The 21107-nt window shown below is 48.5% G+C and overlaps 1 protein-coding gene across 1 annotated transcript in view; it reads left to right on the top strand.

Moving 5' to 3' along the window:
* The first annotated feature begins 10188 nt into the window (after positions 1–10188).
* The window catches only part of LOC119432728 (uncharacterized), a 127840-nt gene continuing 116921 nt past the window's right edge, over positions 10189–21107 (top strand). The window contains exon 1 of the mRNA XM_049658444.1: positions 10189–10281. Within this exon, the coding sequence (XP_049514401.1) occupies positions 10272–10281 (10 nt within the window). The 5' untranslated portion in view covers positions 10189–10271. The remainder of the gene's footprint in view (positions 10282–21107) is intronic.

The following is a 21107-nucleotide window of genomic DNA, read 5'->3' on the forward strand; positions in this document are numbered from 1 at the left end:
TTTCAATGCCTTTCAACTTACTATCCTTAAAGGGGCCCATGACACCAAATTTTCGAGCTTCCCAGTAACAACAATGACGTCCTGTGGATATCCTATGGACATCCAATGCCAGGCCATGAATATCCTAGGGATGTGTCGAGTACGTCCTGCGGACGCCCCTCTCACGATCCCTGGGCCGCACCTTCCGTGTCCTGCGGACATCCCTTGCATGTCACGTGGACATGCCGCGTATATTTTGACGCATACATTCCAAGGCATTTTGCTGTTTTTTGCTGTAATGCATGTTACATACGTAATCACCCGCGCATAAAGAACACATACACTGTGTGCAGAAAGCTAGGTGGGGTGATGCAGTTAGGAAATTTGCAGGCGCAAGTTGGAATCAGCTAGCGCAAGACAGGAGTAATTGGAGATCGCAGGGAGAGGCCTTCGTCCTGCAGTGGACATGTAATATATGCTGATGGTTATGATGATGACACTATGTACACACTTTGCGCACGCGCGCGTGCGAAAGCGCAGCATGCTCCTCATTCTTTTAGGGCTGGTGACACACGCAAGTTGCTCATCGAACTAACTAAACTTTTCAAAGTAAATTGCGTCAAAAAATTCGCAAAGTAGGACGTACACAAGAGCTACAGAAATGTAAGCTTCAAGTATTATTTCGAACATGCGCGAAAACGTAACTCTGTTACGAAGAAACTCGAATACAACAGCCTTTTGGAGGGCAAATATTCACGTGTATGCCGAAACAGGTCCATGTGCAATATCCTTGGCACGTCCCTGGCAGGATACCCGAAACTGGACGTCCGGCAGATGTCCTATTTGTTTCCGGAACGGTGCATGGACATTCGGACATGATTCGGTTGTCCTACGGGCGAAGTGCTTTCACTGGGTTGATATACGCGTTGCATGTTGAACTGTACGAGTCCCACCGCACGCTGGCGAAATATGAGCATATCTGGTGGAGTTCTGGAAAACAAAAAACAAAAATGTCTATTTGGCGTGCGGCAGGAGTTGGACTGTCCCGTGAGAAGCTCGGGTCCATGGTGTCGCAACTCGCCAAACGCCTGCACACTGCAGCCGCCCCTGTGTCGAGGCTGAATTCCTCCAGAGGCTGCGCAACAAACAAACGCATCGCCCTTTGTCAACAGTTGAAAGCATGCCCGCAAGAGCAGCGCGGCTTCGGACGTCGAACAAGGAGGCTGGACACCATCACGGAAACTGGAAGTGTCGGTCACGTGATACCGCACTCCAGTAACACGCTTACCCACACCTTGATCATGCTATATTCATGTGCTATGGCATGAGACAACCGCCTAGGCAACACAGAGCGCTATCAACCTGCGATTATTCTTCGATTCTGTAAAATATAAATAGTCGCCGCTCATGTTATTTTTATTCGGTTGTAGCAAGTTTTTGTGCTGGAAAACAGCTTTATGACGAACCAACAAGCCGAACAGTATACCGTGACTGCGCCGTAAAAAGTTCAGTGCGCCGAGCACTCTACGTCACAAGAAGGGAGACCAAGGTAAGCAGGATCCCCCCCGACACTCAATGTCTACCACCTCAACGAAGGCACACGGGCGACAAGAGACGACACAAGTGCTCCTCGTCCGTGCATCTTCTTTGCGCTACTGCACAATGAACGTATTTCAACTTGCCATGTTCACTATTCCAAGCCCCTACGCTCGCAGAGAAGCAACAGCATATACGACCCCAAGCGCAATTGGTCGATGGCAATGCGCGGTCAATTGCACTGTTGCAGTTTTCGTCAATGAACTGGTTTCATGAACGCAGTAAGATATTTTTTCCAATGTTCTAACAGACCGGCGGGAAATCGAAGTTGTAATAAGATCATGTCGCGATTTACGGCTGACGTAGCGAGGTCCCCACGCTGCATATTCATAAGGAATAGCCGCCAAACTGTGGCGGCTGTTCGAAATTCAATTCTCGCGCTAGAGTTTTTTTTTTTTAATATTTAGTCACATCCCCTTGAGACGCTATTTATTTCTGTCCATTAAAAATTTAGTCTCACCACATTTCTTGCAACTTTCATTAAATGCATACCACTGCAACTCGGATTGAGGAATTTTAATGTTATTAGCATTGTTTGCCTACTTAAGTCATTCTGAGTCTATCTGTCTAAAAATTGGTATCTATCTATACCAATTCTAGCCCTCTCGGAGGCTGGTCTCCCAAATGGAAGGACGATCCCAGGGTACATCAGACACGGAAATCCGAGTATACCGTCATTTGCTTGGAAGTGCGGTGATATACATCAGGCGAGAAATACCTCACTCACGTCGCCTTACCAGTGCAAGACCTTTGTTCTACCTACTTGGAAGTCACCGCTGTGCAAGTGGGCCTAGGAAACCGAAAACTCAGTGTGGTGTCGGTGTATATAAGTCCACGCAGGAAGGTCTCCATGGAGGCGTTTATAAAGGACCTTTGCATTCGTTGCCCCTCTCCTAGAATAATCTGTGCCAATTTTAACGCACATCATTCGCTTTGCGGAGATAAGATTGCAGATTTCCGAGGCAAGGAACTTGTCGCAGCCGCGGATGCTGCTGACTTATGTATCGCGAACGATGGTAAACCGACTTTCTTCAGACCACCAGATTCATGGAGTGCCATAGACCTCGTGATCCATTCTACAGACCTTTGCGTATCGTCGACAACGGCCCCAGACAGGATGGGCAGCGACCATTTTCCGATCTTCACCAACACCACCGGATTTCACACTGCTGGTCAACAATTCTGTGCTGTGACACGCTGGGACACATACAGAGAAGCGTTGGATGAATCCCCTGGTGAGCTGTTCGCAGATATGCTGCAGAACAAGAGAGTGGCTACCTCAATGTTGAAACTGCCAGATCAATTCCCTACTCCTGATTTGAAACTAAAGAACCTCTGCGCAGCGCGTAGGAGAGCGGAGCGGAAACTAATGAGAAAAACGGGAAATCCCTCTGCAAAAACTGAATACAACAGGATAAACGCTGTCATCCGTCGTCACACAAAAAGGTTAAGACGAGTTCAGTGGACTGCTTTCTGTGAGAGCTTATCGGCGTTTACTCCCATGACAAGGATATGGGGAGTAATGAATAGCCTATCCGGAAAGATTCGCCCGCACAGGCCATTTGAAGCACTTGCTTTACAGCAAGAAAAAGATTTGCAAACCCTTGCAGAAGATTTTGCAGATGGATTCACATCTGGCAGATCAGCAGGAGTATCGAACCCTCTGGTATCTCAAGCATTCCATACCATGGATACGCCATTCACTTTCCGTGAGTTGGATTTGGCGCTTAGCAAATTAAGAAGACGCTGTGCTGTGGTTCCCGATTCGATCAGCAATCAAATGCTGACAAATCTGCCATACGAACGAAGACGAGCCCTTCTGGACATATTTAATCACGTCTGGAGCACGGGAGAGATCCCAGAAACGTGGAAGTTAGCATGGGTGGTGCCAGTACTCAAGTCCGGAAAGGATCCTGCGAACATCGCCTCATATCGGCCAGTATCGCTAACATCATGCGTATCAAAGTTGATGGAAAGACTAGTATGTACGAGGTTAACATGGTATCTTGAGCAAGGAAATAGACTGCCATCGTGCATGACCGGCTTTCGTCCACCGTTGAGTGCCCAGGACAGTGTCTTGGATTTAATAAGCCATATCGAGCACCATCGCGCGGACGGCCTTTCCACACTCGCCATCTTTATAGACGTTGCCAAGGCATACGACAGTGTGCTTCATACAGGCAACATCAACGGACTCCAAAACATGGGCGTCTCGGGAAATGCTCTTCGATTCATCCATGAATTTCTCAGAGATCGGTGTGTCCATGTTAAGCTCGGAAGTATGAGTGATAAGCGACGAATTTCCCTCGGTTTCCCACAAGGAAGCGTCCTATCTCCCTTGCTTTTTAACGTTGCCATGGCCAGCCTTCCAGATGCACTGAAAGTATGTCGGACGGCAGTTAAAATGTCCATCTACGCAGATGACATCTGCATTTGGATCTCGGGGTACCAACACAAACGGTTGGCCCGGATCGCCCAGGGCGCAATCTCCGCCATCGAACGCCCCTTATCGATACTTGGCCTATCTTTATCAGCGGAAAAATCTGCCTTCATGCTTTTCCCGGGAGTGAGACGCAAGTCAACACGCCTGACGCTGGATATCAGAGGGCATTCAATTCTTCGTGCAACTCATGTTCGATTCCTGGGCGTCACCATCGACAGCAAGCTACTATGGCGTCGTGCGGTCGAAAGTGTTGTGGCTGCATCAGTGCAAAGAGCCAACGCACTTCGTCGATTGGCAGGTGTACGTTGGGGAAACAATCCTATGTCCATGCTTAAACTGAACGCTGCACTGATAACAAGCCGCATTCTCTATCAGCTCCCTCTGATATCACCGTCATCGAGTCAATTCAGGCGCTTGGAGGCTGTGCACAGAAAGGGACTTCGCTTGGCGATGGGAGTTCCACAGACAGCTTCAAACAAGAAAGTCACTAATGAGGCAGAGTCTCTTCCACTCCGTCTCTTGGCATCTCAGGCGTTGCTAACGCAGCTATTAAGGTTGGGCGAGTCCCGCGCAGGCACGGCGCTTCTCCGGCGGCTAAGAGCAAGAACTCGCTCACATTTCCATGCGGCGCTGAACACTTTCCAATGTTTAGGATTGGAATGGCCTAAACGCAGTCGCGTTGACCCGCCATGGTCTTTTTCGGACGTTACCTGCAGCCTCAATGTACCCCACCTACCGGCGAAACGCACCATTTCAACTGCAGAAGCAAAGTTTATTGTGCTGGAACACTTGAGCACAGCATTTCAACGCCACTTACAAGTGTACACAGATGGTTCGGCGTGCGCACAAACAAATAGCTGTGCAGCGGCATTCTGTATACCATCCCTTGATGTGTCATGGTCTGGCCGACTGGATCGCGTAGTTTCCTCTACAACAGTAGAAAGCGCCGCAATCACCGCGGCTTTGCGGAAACTACGGGCCTTTTCTGCACGAGATGTCGTGATGCTGACGGATTCGAAATCAGCGTTACAGAGATTGCATAGTGGCCTACCTCTAGAGAAATTTACAAGGCAATCTCTGGCACTGATTAACGATCTAACAAGCAAAGGATTTAATATAAGATTTCAGTGGATACCATCACACGTAGGAATTGATGGAAACGAGAAAGCTGACGCCCTTGCACGCCTAGCGCTGACATGTATCCCAAAAGTGAAAGCTCCAAAAGCTTTTCAGAACCCTAAGGGTGCAATCCGCCTTCACTTTAAGGAGATCCACAAGAATCCCCACGAAGCCTGTGTGACTCATGGATTTACCCGCGAAGAAGCGACGCTTTTACACCGCATCAGGACCGACTCCGCGTACACCACAGCTTGGTTATTCAAGACTGGGCTTCGCGCTCCCCCTTTCTGTGCTTTCTGTGGTGACATTGGCGACATCGAACATTACATTTGGATATGCCCGGAGTTTGACAAAGAAAGAAAAGCGATGATCGACAGCCTACAAAAGAGCGGTCTTACGCACAGGACCTTTGAAGACGTCGTTTTCCCCGGAGGACCTGCGACAACCAGGAAGAGAGCGCAATGACTGCTGATAGCCTTCCTGCGAGACACGGGGCTCATAGACACTTGGTGACACACCCCTGATCTCAACTCGAAGGAGGATCAGGCGGAACAATTGCAGGCTATGTATGCCAGGCTAACCCCGCCTGCTTCAACATCCTCATCACCACCACCACCTCTATCTATCTATCTATCTATCTATCTATCTATCTATCTATCTATCTATCTATCTATCTATCTATCTATCTATCTATCTATCTATCTATCTATCTATCTATCTATCTATCTATCTATCTATCTATCTATCTATCTATCTATCTATCTATCTATCTATCTATGTAGCCTCTCACGCCAACCCAGTGGACCAAGTTGACCAGAAAGAAAACGCGCCGTGTGCTGCTCTCATATTGAAAAGCAGCCAGTGAGCGTTTGGGTCATCTTCACTGACTGACGTGTAGCCCTGTAATCACTAATGTCGGCACGCGCCAAATGATCAGCTCATCAACGATATCGAAAGTTTGCACAGCAGAGCCTGTGGTATGCAGCACAGCGCAACTCTGCTGGAAGTGCTCTCTCAATACGGGTCAACGGGCAGTGTACTATAGTCGCGTTCAGTATGAGCTGCAACACGGTGCCCGTGGTCCTAAGGGCCTGAAGAGAGCACGCCGACGTACGAAAGCTCGGAGAACCAAACACCCTTCCAACTACTGGTATTTCATAAACCAAGTTTCGTTCGTCGGCGCCACCGTGACGTCATGGTGGCCCCTTCGACCAAGGGCACCGTGTTGCAGCTCATACTGAACGCGACTCTACATACAGACTGCGCTGCTGGTTTAGCGCACAACTCTGCAGAGCAACTGTAGATACATTCTCTACGAGTCACGGATCAGCTCGTCTCATATTGCGTGGCTCGTGCAACGTTTTGTCAGGACGGAGTTCGGAGCAGCAGTACGGGCATATCCGCACTTACGATTCATTGTGCTGATTTCACATGCAGCATGTGAAATATAAAATTCCGGTTAAAATTAAACTGATAAAAACGCCCCTGTGCCCGGCGTCCAAGGTACGGGAAGACATAGCCCACTGATTCTGCCTTTTCAGGCTTATTTTCTGCGTTTGCAGGCTGCGTTTGCAAGCACAAGTGCAGGCACTGTAAAAAGAAATGGAACGTGGCGGTCGGCGATACTTACACGGGAAGTACACATTCCAGTGAAGGCAACAGTGCTGCCATCGGCGACGCGTATACGGCTCCTGTAGTAGCAGGCGCGAGAACCTTCTTCAGTCGACGACGGAGGTTATAACTCATTATGGACACCTGGGCTCCGGTATCTATTAACGCCGTCAAAGGGACACCGCCGACGTGAACATCAAGTAAGTTCTGCTTCGCTGGGAGCGTCAATGGAAGAATTCGACAGGATGAAGATAATGCAGCAATATTAGAAGAAACAGCCCTCATTCCCACACCTGAATATTCGACGAAGATTCTCGTTCCTTGGGCTGCGACAGCTACTTCGACCATGGACTAACGCTGTCGAGTGCGTCTCGCTCAACGAAGGCACCTTTAACCTTCATTAGAGGCACTGGTCTGAATAAGATGCTTTATTTAACTGATCGCCTTTTGTGGCGCTCTTGTGTATGTTATGTGCCTGTGACGTGAGTGCACTGCGCATATAATTTCACTTCATTACATGCGTATAACGTGGCATGCCAGCTGGTGTGCTACCAGGAAAACCCACTCATGGAATAATAAAAGAGCCCTCTCTCTCTCTCTTAGCCTTCGTAACCGTGGAATCCAACAAACTTTTTTTACTGATGCTGAAGATTGCGAGAAATCTGTCAGCACTGAATTTACGATCGCAAAAATAAACCTGGGCCTGAACGATCTAAGGCCCAAATACTGGCCGCGATCTTCACGCAATCAAGACACCGGTTGCCGAGCCGAGTTGGTTGGCTCCCTGGTCTCGTAGGCAGCAGCCAGCGCGAGTGCCGCTGCCGGTCCAGTTCGATGCTCATGTGTGGGGATAACGGCGTGGCCCACGTTGGCAAACGCACGCTCCACAGTCCGCGTTAAAAAAAAAAGAAAAAAAGTCAGTTGACGCGGGGGCCTTTCCAGGGGGTCGGTCCGGGTGGCCTTAAGCGCGATAAGTGCACAGCGGCCTAGCAGTCGATATGGTATATCGACGTTGCTGCTGGGTGGTCGTGCCCAACGTTCCTCCTCGACACGACTGGATCACATAGGAGTGTGCTTGCCGTTCGGTGCGGGCATTTCGTGGCGCGCGCATATCCTGCTGCGCGACTATTGAACATAGTGCATGATGGGAACGCGTGCCGCTTCGCCTGAGCCCGACAGGCATGTCCGACGCACTCGCGCCCAGGTGTGCGCGTACACTTTTGATCTCGATCCACATGAACCATATTACACTTAGTCGAACCTAAGTGGAACGCAGTTAAGCTTCTACGTAGAGGAACTTACGTGGAACGAAAGTGGAACGAGAGGTCAGGATCCCGTTTTTTTTTTTTATCAACCCCTGCGACTGCAGTATTTCAGAACAAAATAAAGAGTAAAGAAGCAGCCGAGGAGTCATATATACTAGCTGCGGATCCAATCAAACGGTACTAACGTCTTCGAAACTCATCAGTGCAGATTTATTTACTTTTTTGACTTTGGAAACATTTTTTCCGCTTTCTTTTAAAGGTGGAAAAATCCTCAATCGGAGCATAAGGGTTTACCATGCACACAGATCTTAACGTCATTCAGTTGTTGGTACAAGGCAAGAAAATGCTCCCATTATGATTTACCAGAAGCGCAGAAAATCTGGTTATTAGCCAAGATACAAGATGGTGTGCGCAAGCGTACATTACACAGCTCGGAAACAACACGAACAGATCGTCTTGTCTCGATGACACCTATAAAGCGCGATGAAAGCGCCTGAGTATATGAGTACACACCGAGTTCAGCATAGCAAGATGTGCGTGACTATACAGCAGATGACAATGAGAACAAAAATTGGTGCGCATATATTATCTCTTCAGTCGCCTAAATAATATCCCGACATCTCGATGTCGTACTACAACAACGTAAGAATTCGACACTGCAAACGCCAAGAGCCCGAACATATGGGAAGAAAAACCCGCCACTTACCCAGACGTTGCATGGTGTGTCGGGCTGTGACCACAATAAGCGCACCAGCTATACATAGGTTGCACGGACGTCATAGCGGACGCCATATTGGGGTACCAGCAGGTCGAGAAGGGGCGTAAGCAAGGAACATGACAGCAACAAAAAGCGCGTCTTGCGTCGAACGTCAGAGCGATAACAATGATAAACCGGTGAAAAACATTCGCCGTGAAAAAGCAAAACAGTTTGCGCGTGATAATACGTTGCACTGACGTCATCGTAGTCGCCATCTTTGGGTACCAGCGCGGTGAGATATGGCTGCGTGACGTCACATGCATGAATACTATCTATACTGAAATGGCGCGGATGCATCCTTCGGTCCTGCGTCAACAGCTCGCGTGTATCCATCGCACCCGCATGCACTTTCAAAATTGAAGTGTCCTGGTAGCACCCTCATTATAATCAGTGAAGTAAACTTCTCCATGACTATCTGCCGAACACCGGCAACGAGCGCTCACGCCGCCCGCTCACAAAAGCGCACAGACACCTCGTCAACCTCGCAACCAAACGTCCGCTGCTAACGCGGATTGCATTAAAAATAGTCCATCAATTCGCGCCAAAAGTGCACCCTTCTTTGTCTCCTAACTCTCGTTTTCACCTCCTTGCTTTTTATTTTATTTTTTTTTAATCTTTCTTCTTTCTTTTTTCTTTTTTTCGCGCGAGAGAAAAACAGCAGGGTCGGTATTTTGTAGCGATGCCCTTCCGGTGCTAATGCCTTTTCGCGCTTATCGCGCTTTGTATGTGGTCAGAGCGACGGTCCGCTCGCGGTATCAACGGGATCAGCCGGCCGTGAGCGGTGGATAATAAGACTAGTATAGAGTAAGTCATAAGTCATCGCTACAAAATACCGGCCCTATAGGCAACGGTGTGCAAGGCAGAGAGCACATGCGGTGCCCTCGCGGTCAAGTTGCTTCCGACGGTGACGCTATTCTCTTTCTAAACACGCAGGAAAGGGTAAATGCTTAGCTCCATGCAATACTCCTCGCAACACTGCTCGCCTGTACGGCTAACGCTGCCTGCGCATGCGTATACACCTACGCTGCCGCCGGCCACACGCTGCACCATACCAGCCCCCGGAAGGCAAAGCTACTTCCAGTTTCAAGTATATAGGGGCTTTAGTTTCAAGCCTACATGCACGCTCCTAACGGTTGCAGGACATCCTAAGTTTTTTTTTTTTTTTCCTCTCTCTTCTTGTGAATTCTAAATCAGGCAAAGCGTGTGCAGTGGTCGCCTTCGTGCGTCCGTCGAGCTTGCCTCCGTTCACCCTTGCACTCGCTCAGCGATATCACAAGTCGGATAACGCTTGGTCATCTGCTTCGGTTGTTGTCCCAAGTATGAAGATGGGAATGATAGGACAGAGGCGCTTGGTCAGGCGTGCAACGAACGGAATACGTAGGAAACCAGGTCAACCAAGCAGTAGACGAAGATGGCTAAATCGGTGCATCACATGTGCTGCGCGGCTCTGTAGTGTTCGAACACCGAGAATCCTGTTCTGCCAAGTTTTTCGGGTTTCCTAATGACAGCCGGTAAGCACAATTATTTTACTTTATTTTCTGAGCAGCAATTGATTTTGCGTGAGTAAACCAGTTCTGTACAAGCCTGAGCCGGTATTTTGTAGCGATGCTGTTACTTTTTATTCCATAATATAGTCTTATCATCCACCTGTCACGGCCGGCAGACCTCGTTGATAACCTGAGCGGACCGTCGTTCTGACCACTGACCAAGCACGAAAAGCGCGAAAAGGCATTAGCATCGGAAAGGCATCGCTACAAAATACCGGCCCTGAGTAGACTGACATAGGAGCAGTGTCGCTCGACCCATACGTCATGGCGGTAGCCCATCTGCTGTAGGTGAAATACTTGTAATGAAGGGCTTGAGTGCGTGTTTGTGCGGCTATCCATTTTGTTCACTCTTTACTATGCATGTACATGCATGTAGCCAGTTTAAAATTACGTGGGTTTTCTCATAATGTCAATGAAATACATGTACTCTACCTTCTTTCTGGAAGTCACAAAATGTGTGCGCCGTCATAGCATACGTGATATTCAAGTTCCGTGTGACCAGCCCGTGATGGTTAATAATTCTCGCATGGGTTTAGATCTTCTGGAATCTATGTTCGCTCATTATGTACAAATTTCAGTTGTGAATGAAAACTGCTTCTGCATAGAACGCTAGGACGCAACACATCAAGGAAAAAATACAGGTGAAAGGAAAGAGCGTCACTCGCAACTAACTTTATTCCGAGAAAGCATCGCAATATATAGCTGAGCTAACACATGCGCAGCAAGGTTCGACGTATCACCCCACCTAGATGAGTCAAAAAGAATCATGTGCTAGTTTAAAAAGCATCTAAAAAATTCAAACTCGGCGCCGCGCAACACCACTGACGTATCGCTAATGCAGATATCTTTTTTTTTTCTTTTTATGTAATATGCCTCGAGCATTTCTCGTGCCAGCACCTCGTTGCTTCTACCCAGAATGCTGATCTCCTTAAATCTTGCGTTACATTTACATGCTTTGCAGTGCGCAGGTAAATGTGTTGAAAGGTTATTCTTAATGGAAAGAGCATGCTCTCTCGCTCTGTCGTTAACACATCGACCCGTTTGGCCAATGTAAACCCTGCCACAGCTGAGCGGAATTTCGTAAACCACACCCACCGCACAAGTGACGTCGGGATTTACATGCCTCTTGCCACATATAGGCTGCTTGGGTGCTTTGGAAATCCGCGGGCACAGGCCTGACAGCTTCCTTGGTGCAGAGAGGACCACTGGGACATTGTACCTATTCGCTACCTTCTTAAGGTTGTGCGCAACCTTATGTACGTAGGGTACAACTATTTGCCTTGTTTCCATCGGTTGCCGTTCCTTCTTTTTTCCTTTTAATTTTGGAAGGAGTGTTTCCGCTACAGCACCAACGACGGAGCGCGGATACCCAGCTGAGTAGAGCCGGTTGATCTGACTGTCAAAGCTCTCCGCCATCCTGTGCGGGCACGATTTCGCCAGCGCACCTTCCAAGCACATAGAAGCAATGCCTCTCTTAATTACTTTTGAGTGGGCCGCATCATAGGGCATCAACTCTTTGCATACGGACCACTTTCGCACTGCGTGGAGGTCAGTCTTTTTCTAGTACGAATGTGTGAATAAAAACAAAAACGTTCAACTTGTGTTGAGCTCTGGTTGGTCGAGAAATCGGATAGTTTTAGTTGATCAACTTCACAACACACGAACAAAATTAACGATTCATGGCGCCAGGAAGTTACTTTCTTTATGCTGCCCCCACTATATCTGCGGACTCGTTGAAGTGTAGCCATAACGTAACCGCAAGTTTGGAATTTCAAAGCGACTACTGTCACCAAATGACTAAATGTAATATATTAACCGCGAATATTAGGAATTAACGACGGTTTGCTATATAAATATTCTTCATTATAATTGCTTGACAGTGGTACGTACGAGAGATGACCCGTGTTTTAAAAAGTGAATAGCAGCTTGCAAGGTAAACGTGGCAGAAAGAAAGCGCTTCCTAAACACGTACGGCACACTTCAGCGGGTTCTTCTCCGTGATTTGCCCAATGTCGCCTCGCGGCCAGCGGACCTGCAAGAGAGCACGAACGCAGTCCGCTTGCATGCGAAGTGGGAAAGGAGGGCTCCCATAGCAACCATCCGCCTCTCGGCTGCGCGCCCTCTCCCTCTACTTTCTGACCTCATCAGTGACGTCGTGGAGGCATTGTTTTGTTTGCGAATTATTTCCAGTAGGATATCCGGCAACCGCCAATGGTGGATTCGGTGCTGCCGCCGCGTATCGGCTAAAGTCCCTATATAAGAAAAATCCGGCAGATCCCACGCCCTGTGGGAATCGATGTTATGCGAAGCAGTGTGCGGGGAGCCTACCAAGTTAACGAAACGACCATGAGAGTACCAAGACGTAGGCGGCTCTTTCATGACCTGCATGTCACGACATTCATGTCATGAGTCCTCAGGAGTACCTTTAGCTACACCTAAGAGACCTTAGGGCGAAAGCTTTAGTCATACTCGTGACTATGGCTTCTACCAACATCCTATAGTGTTTCCTTCACTTAGTACCCACGTCCGAACCCATTTCAGTGTTTTTCAGTGTTAATGATTTTTTCGCTGAGTCATTGACATTTTTTCTGAGCCATGCTCATGACTATGACTTCTACCATCATCCTCTAGTGTTTCCTTCACTTGTACCGACGTCCGAACCCATTCCAGTGGTTTTTGAGTGTTAATATTTCTTCGATGAGTCATTCTCATTCTTGCTGAGTCATGCTCATGACTATTACTTCTACCAGCATCCTGTAGTGTTTCCTTCATTTGGTACCCACCTCCGAACCCATATCAGTGGTTTTTGAGTGCTATACTTTTTCGCTGAGTCATTGTCATTTTGCTTAGTCATGCTCATGCCTATATAACTTCTACCAGCATCCTGTAGTGTTTCCTTCACTTAGTTCCGATGTCCGAACTCGTTTGAGTGGTTTTTGAGTGTTAGACTTTTTCGCTGGGTCATTGTCATGACCTACATGACACGCATGTCATGATGTTCATGTCATGACATATCATTTATGTTCGTCATATACTCTTGTCATAGTACGCCAATTTTGGTGCATAAGTTAACGAAACGACCATGAGAGCACGATAGGCGGCTAGATAGATAGATAGATAGATAGATAGATAGATAGATAGATAGATAGATAGATAGATAGATAGATAGATAGATAGATAGATAGATAGATAGATAGATAGATAGATAGATAGATAGATAGATAGATAGATAGATAGATAGATAGATAGATAGATAGATAGATAGATAGATAGATAGATAGATAGATAGATAGATTCAAAGTAGCAAATGTTCGCCAAGAAATGCTTCGCATTTAAAAGTGCCGCGATCCTTTGATCAACACCGCTTCTCTATCTCCTGTATCTCCGACTGGACGATAATAGTGCGCGCTTTCACTTCTTTATATTTTGTTTTTTTCTGCCTCAGAACAATGTTGAGTCACTCTGCGCAGCCGCAGTCGCCGCCGGCTCCGGCGGCGCGCGCCCGGCCTGAAAGCTTTAACGTGGACTTTCTAGGGGCGCCACCGTCGACTTGCTTTCGCCAGTAAAAAGTAAAGAAAAAAACATGCGTTTTAGGAGAGGAGACGGCGGGGGAAAGAGTAGATGGAGGTACTTTTTCTGTATATGGACTTTAGTATCGGCATGGCACCGAGCCTCTCAAGTAGAGTACTAGAATACGGTCCCAAGGGAGGTATAGGAAGTTTCCGACCCCTGACCATACGCTGGGCTGTAGCGAGGATTCGAATTACGCGGCCCGCACCGGCGCGCACCGATGCTGCAGGCCGTTGCGCGTTTCTTCAGACATTTCCCGCCTAACCCCTTTCCCATGGCCTCCTATAGGCGTGACTTCTTCTGAAGTTTGCGTTAACAAGGACTTGTAAGAGTGTAGTACTTCTTATAGTACTTCTTACGCACGGTGGTGCCGTCCGCGCGAGCGCGGTCTAGCAGCGACTACAATAAGCGGAAGGTTGATATCATTCCTCTTATTAATACGTAGTGTTTCCGGTGCGCTGGCCTCAGGCTATATCGCGTCTCTTCCGCGGGTGGCTTAACTTTGTTGCCAACAACGAAGGATACGTGGAGAAAAAGGCCTTGGAGATCCGTTGTCCCGTCCACGAGTCGTGTTCAGAGACAACACGAGTGGTGACAGAACTCCAGCAGTGACGTTTTTTTTTTTTTTTTCGTTTTTTTTTTTTTTTTTTTGTGTGTGTGTGTATGCGCACCATTCCGCGCAACTGCTTGGTGTATGCAGTTGCGAAGTGAATTTTCGCACTCTACACTGTTTTCCGGTGAATCCGGAGATCCACGGTGAATGACAGTCGAACGCCTTTATAATGAAGTGCTTGGTGCCTACGAAATCATTCGCTATACGGACCACACCACTCGTGATAGAACCGGAACCGAATTGTTACTTCGTTGTACAGGGCATTCCATTCTGGAGGCCTTCTATTATAAAGGGCAAGTGAGAAGTGTAAACAGAAAGCAAACGCGCCGCGTGCAGCTCTCTTATTCAAAAGCAGCCAGTGAGCGTTTGGGTCATCTTCACTGACTGACGTGTTGCCCTGTAATCACTAATGTCGGCAAGCGCCAAATGATCAGCTCATCAACGATATCGAAAGTCTGCACAGCGGAGCCTGTGGTATGCAGCACAGCGCAGCTCTGCTGGGACTGCTATCTCAATACGGGGCAACGGGCAGTGTACTACAGTCGCGTTCAGTATGAGCTGCAACACGGTGCCCGTGGTCCTAAGGGCCTGAAGAGAGCACGCCGACGTACGAAAGCTCGGAGCTTGGGGCACTGGGTATGATGTGCCAGTAGGTGCGTGTCACTCTTCAATGAAGGTATTTGACGCCGACTTGGGTAGCTAGGTAATTTCCACTGGACGTGTGTCGCTCTATAATGACAAAAACGATCTTAATTCGATGGTCAGCCAAATCGACCCAATTCACAGCAACCCGACACTTTGTCAGCCTTACTTGGCACGTTCTGTTTTCAATGAACGTTTTCCACGCCAACGCTTTAGCGAGCTGTCTATGAATGCAGTGGGTATTAATTGCCAACTTGGCTCACTGAGTATGTGCCACTAGATGTTCGGTAAGAGAAATATACCGTTTGCCGGTAGCGGTTTTACCGTTTGCCGATATGCGCAGTCATCGTCGTATTTAACTCGAACGTTTAAGCGCATGTAACCTTATGCGGAAGTTCTTGGAGATTTCTCGTCGAGGTGCCCTGAATGTGCTATCGCAGATGGGTCTTTTAATCAAGAGCAACCTTAACCCCCTTTCTGGTCGCCTCTAATTGTCACCCCAACATCCAGCCCCAACATCCAGAAGTCCCGTACAGGGGGACAAAATAAAAAACAAAATAAATATTTTATTTATTTCTATATTTCTCAATTCATACGTTTCAATGCATATTCTATGTTTGCGTCTTTATGCCCGTGTTTTCGTAAAACCGCAATAGGTGTGTCTTCATTGTTTGGAATAAGTCTGATTGAAGCTTTTAGCGTCCAAGGCGCGGACGAGATATAGACATGAAACACTCGAGCGCTGACTTACAGCAGTTTATTTCAGGGCTCGTGTTTCGTGTCTGCTTCTCGTCCTCGTGTTTTTGTGCACTAAAGGCTTCAATCGTGTCATACCAACATGTCCAAACAGCCGCGTTAGTTAAGTGTGAGGCGGCTGTAATACATCTAGCCCCGGGATTGTTAGTCTGGCTGTCTCGATGTAGTTTGCCAGAGCTTACTGGCCAGTTGCCTTGTAGCGATCGCCACTCAAGGCTGCAGTGGCAACTGTGGAATATCCTTCCCACCCCAGGCGTAACATATTGCATGGTCTTAGGAGCCGACTGGAAAGCTAGGCTAATGTTTCTCTTCCCACGAAGGCCTATCTCCTCCGGGTTGTTTTAAAAGCGGCAGGCGTGTGGGATGGCTAACATTTTAACGCGACACTTTCTTTCCATATCTTTCTCGGAGTTCGCAAGTGTTGCTTGGTTGCTGCTTGGTTTCAGTTTGGCACGACGCGTTATGAAGGGTCTGGGCAATACTGGCTGCTCTGTCGCACGCTGGGTTACGAACCCTACCACATGGTGAGTGAGGATAGTTCGAGCCCAGATATCTGTTTTTCAAGAACAACGGCCTCAGGGATAATTTGTGCGTCCTGTGTGGGCGCCAGTGCTCACTCTGTGCCTATTTTCATCTTTAAATTTCACCCTTTCCATACCTCCTCTGTAGGGCTAACCTGTGTAGTGTTAAGGGTTGACCTCTCTACATTTCCTCTCCTTGCTTTCTCTCCTTCTCTTGCGTGTGCGCTCACTTTATAATGGCCCTAGTTGCTCCGAGCCACCTCTTTTCGTACTCTTGAGGACTGGCCCATCGTACAAGACAGCAGGTGGCAGCCACCAAAAGGGAGGAAGACACAAACAAATGGGGTGGACCAGCTGAGCCCACCAGCCAACCAACCCTACCACATGGTGAATGAGGATCAACCCTAACACATGGTGAATGAGGATAGTTCTGGGCTCGAACTATTCCCAGATATCTGGGGATATTGCGCTTCTGAGCGCAATGTGAAGCATCGTCGAGTGGCGCCGATTAGCACCGTGTATCGCGGTGAACATTTCGCGCAGAAGCGCAAAGCAGAACTAGGCAGTGACATGCAGCGATGAATTGCTTGGAACGCGAGTGCACACTTGTTTACAACGTAGTCTCCTGTATGTAGGAGGCTATGCTCGCATACACGCGTAGCCGAGTGGTGTCGATACGACATGGTCCGAGCATGGCGTATACTTGCGCAAAGAAGTACTTTGAGGGGCACTTCGGGCAGGATCGGTTCGGTGGTGTATGTACTTGTATGAAGTATTGCTGCACCACAGTTTACGTTTAAGCGAGGCGCCTTCAGGCGAAAACGTGTCCTCTTGTGTTCTGTAATGACAAATTATTGTTTAAATTGATTCCCACAGTGCATGAGAGTGTCCTCCTTTGATATCTGAAAAGGCTTTCTTCTGACAAAAAAGTTGTCGCAGTTTCACCTGAAAGGCGAAGCATCAATTGCGATAGCAAACTTGTAGAGAGCTATACGGAGTAATGATATTAGCTTTATCAGCTGTATAAACTTGGACATGCAGCAGCATCGCAACACGCAGAACTGTTGTCGACGCCGTCGGCGTTTTGTCCGCGTTCGCTCAAAATGCGTGCGGCGTTGGTGACTGTTGCCGGAGCCTCTGATATAAATAGGCACTGCGTGCCGCAGCTAAACGTCGCCTCCCTTCCCTCCCCCCCCATGGCCTTTCACGCGTCGGAAGAAGGCGCGTTTGCTCTACATATATATGGTGATTGTAAAGAAGGAAAGAGACGCCTACTTCTGCAGCCCTTAAGGGAGCACGGCGCAGAACGCGCGTTTGTTCTCCGCCGTGCGTTCACTCCCCGTGAAAGACGCGCCCCTCGCGCCCTTTCACTCGCACATACAGCGTTCGGCGCGCGGCGACGACTTCTTCTCGAAATGACGTCATACGGAACCTCACGGCGACGGCGACGGCGACGCCGACGGCAGAAATCTGCTTTTGAGTGTCCATATAATTGCTATCGCAATAAAAAAAATAAAAAATGAAGGTTGTTCAGATCGTTGTTGCTGTTGAGCGGTAATCTTGCGTTAACTCGCCCTTTGCATAGTACAATCATATGCAGCCGACAATGTGGCTTCGTATGACCGTAATAAACAAAAATCGCACCTCTCGGTTCTCCTTTTTCTTCTCTATAGTACATGATTATATCCTTGTCGTGACAGTCTCCGCGATTTCATTATTCTTCTATGCGTCGGTTTCCCTAAATTTTCCTGCTTTCAGATTGTTCGGCAGCCTTTTCGGATGTCGAAGTAAGCGTGTTGTAGCATCATATTCATCACCGCGTGTACTCGTCCGCCATAACCATCACCGCCGCGCATGCGCTTGTGGTTCCAGCCACGAGAGAAGGACGAGCTCTAGTTCACGGCCGGGCTGGCAGCCGCAGTCGCCGCTCTGCTCGCCGCTTTGCCTTCACCCTTCCAATGAACGTAGGGACGACGGCACGCCCCGTCGGCTTTCCTACAGTGTCGCTGACAAGCTTGAAGGCGACAGTCTTAACTTCCGACAACCAGGAAGAGAGCGCAACGACTGCTGATAGCCTTCCTGCGAGACACGGGACTCATAGACACTTGGTGACACACCCCTGATCTCAACTCGAAGGAGGATCAGGCGGAACAATTGCCGGCTATGTATGCCAGGCTAACCCCGCCTGCTTCAACATCATCATCACCACCACCACCACCACCACCGAGCATTGCGCGCCGCGTGTGCACCATTTCCTGTAGAGCGTGCCGCACGACGCGCTTTCCTGCTACAAAAGAAGCCCGCCTTCCAGGAGGGTACTAGTGGAAATTAGCGGCGTCTTTCCACGAAACAGCGCGAAGCATCGTCCAACGAGAATAGGGGGAAAGCAACATTTCGCATCAATACCGCTTCATTGTCTACGTCAGCGACACGGCTAAATGCCTTCGTGACGACACGAAAGACAACACGGTGCAGTGTCAAAAGGAAGGAATAGTTTTTTGCGTACAGGGAGGCTGTTCCCTTTTCTCGTGGGACAACGTTAACCGTAAAGAACAAACAGTTCTAGAGGACGTCGTCCTATTGTTAGTAAGAAGTGCATTGAAGAAGTGCATTGGTGGAATCTTTCTCTCTTTACGACGAAGGAGTGCCTAATCCACTGCCGAGGAACCGTCAACCGTCATCAAGAAGCGACCGAGCTGGTTGGGGGCTCGCTAATGTCACGAGAGAAAGAAGACTCGGGAGAGGTACCGACAGCGGCGCAAATACCAGCAAATGGAGATTGATCGACGGATCGTAACGGCGAACTCATCGAGGATTTGGAAAAGCGTTACGAAACAAGGCAGGGGCGGTGAAACCAAGGAGGTTATATACTAAAACATCTCGAGCGCGAGTGGCTCACCGAAAGTGAAGCCGGTCGCCGCCATCTTTCTCGGGGCAATATGTCCGCGCAGCCGTGGTTAGTCGTCGTAGCATAGCGCGGAGTGTGCTGCAACGCTGCAGTTGTAATGATATTTAATGATTTTGGCATGCTTTTCTAGAGCATTACAGAACCTCAGTAGGCCATGGTAAAATCGTGCGTTGCTTTCAACTGTACAAATCGGCTGAAGAAGACGCCGGGAATAACATTTCACCGGCAAGTACACCTTTCTCTTAGTTTGCTTACGGCCGCCTGTGTGGCGTGCGTTTTCTTCAATTGGGAACAATTGGGAAGCTGCACGTACATCATGTACTACATTACACCTGTGTCGATGTTAAATTTACGCCTTAAATACTGATTGGCGCGTCGCTGCCTGGGCTGTGATTTCACCGCAGCTTGCAGCACGCTCAAGTTGTGCTCAAATACGCGTGCGGTTTGATTGTACGTACCGCAATGTACCTGCTTGTAATAGGACTTAAGCATAAGGGCACTCTTGCTCCGAGCATTATGTACTAGTGGGTACTAGTAAGCAGGTGGGGATGCGCTTTCAATTTCGAGTTTATTAATGCGTAAGCATTCTTTGGCGAGAACCCCAGCTTCGTCACATGAAAAGTGTTATGCCTCCTCTGCCTCAAAATGCGTAACTTAGTGTAGGTGTGGGCCAACTTGAAATTTGGGGATTGGCCAGCTTGAAATTTGGAAGCAGTGTTTCCATGGTATGTCGATGACTACATGAGTGGGCCAGCTTGAAATTTGGGGGTGGGCCAATTTAAATTTAGGGGTGCCCCTCCCCCCCCCCCCTCGTACGCCACCCAAATTTCAAGTTGGCCCACTTGCAACCCTTGCATAATGTGTTCTTCGCAAAACGAATACAGTTGTTCAACATTTTGTCAGTTGCGGTCCGTTTCGAGCAATAACGCTTCGGTTTGTTTGCGCGAAAAAGCATCGGGATTGCGCTAGCAAATTATTAGACACACACGAAGTAAGGATAACAGTTTTATCGGCCGTGCAAACTTGCAAGCATTGGCTTACTAACTAAAAGCAAGGTGTCACGCGCGCACAAACATGTAGATATCGCCCTCGATGACCGCGAAAGCTCGCTGTCAAAACGTTGCAGTACGGAAGCGCAGCAACAGCAGCGAGCGAATTTACCTTCGTGCTGCCTCTCGCTTCAACGCGGACTAAGCGGCGAAAACACAGCGCACATCGCAGATTGCTTTCAAGATAGGGCCCGCGCAGCAGACCACGAAGTAAAACGCCCCCCCCCCCCCCCCCCCCGTTCCTCACTCGCACATACAGCGTATGGGGCGCGGCGACGATGTTATCGCCCTTGGACTTTATACGGAACATCACGGCGACGACAACAGTAGAAATGCGCCAGAAGTGTCCATATAATTGCTGTCGCAATAATATTGGCCAAATTTAACATTTTGCAAATCTGAATTTGTAACCAAGGCTACAAGTTCCCAGAGATGCAGTTCTGAGAGTTGCCGACGATCAGTAGGCAATAGTATAGCTCGATCCGGATCGTTGGACAGTGTAGCAACAACCATTGTTGTCGGCCCCGACGGGTGTACGTGTGACACCGCTATAACAATTACCGGTTCCATTTTCCTCATCAGCACTCCTAGCAAGGCACTTCAGCATATGCAGCATCCTGCATATTTCGCTTAGCGGGTTCGAAAAAAATATTTTGTGCTTACCGCTGCACTGTTAATTCTTGCCTAAATTTTGCACGGATCGTATTTTGGGGTATATACGTCGTTCAGTG

The sequence above is a fragment of the Dermacentor silvarum genome, chromosome 11 (assembly GCF_013339745.2).
Source record: "Dermacentor silvarum isolate Dsil-2018 chromosome 11, BIME_Dsil_1.4, whole genome shotgun sequence".
Classification (NCBI taxonomy): Eukaryota; Metazoa; Arthropoda; class Arachnida; order Ixodida; family Ixodidae; genus Dermacentor; species Dermacentor silvarum.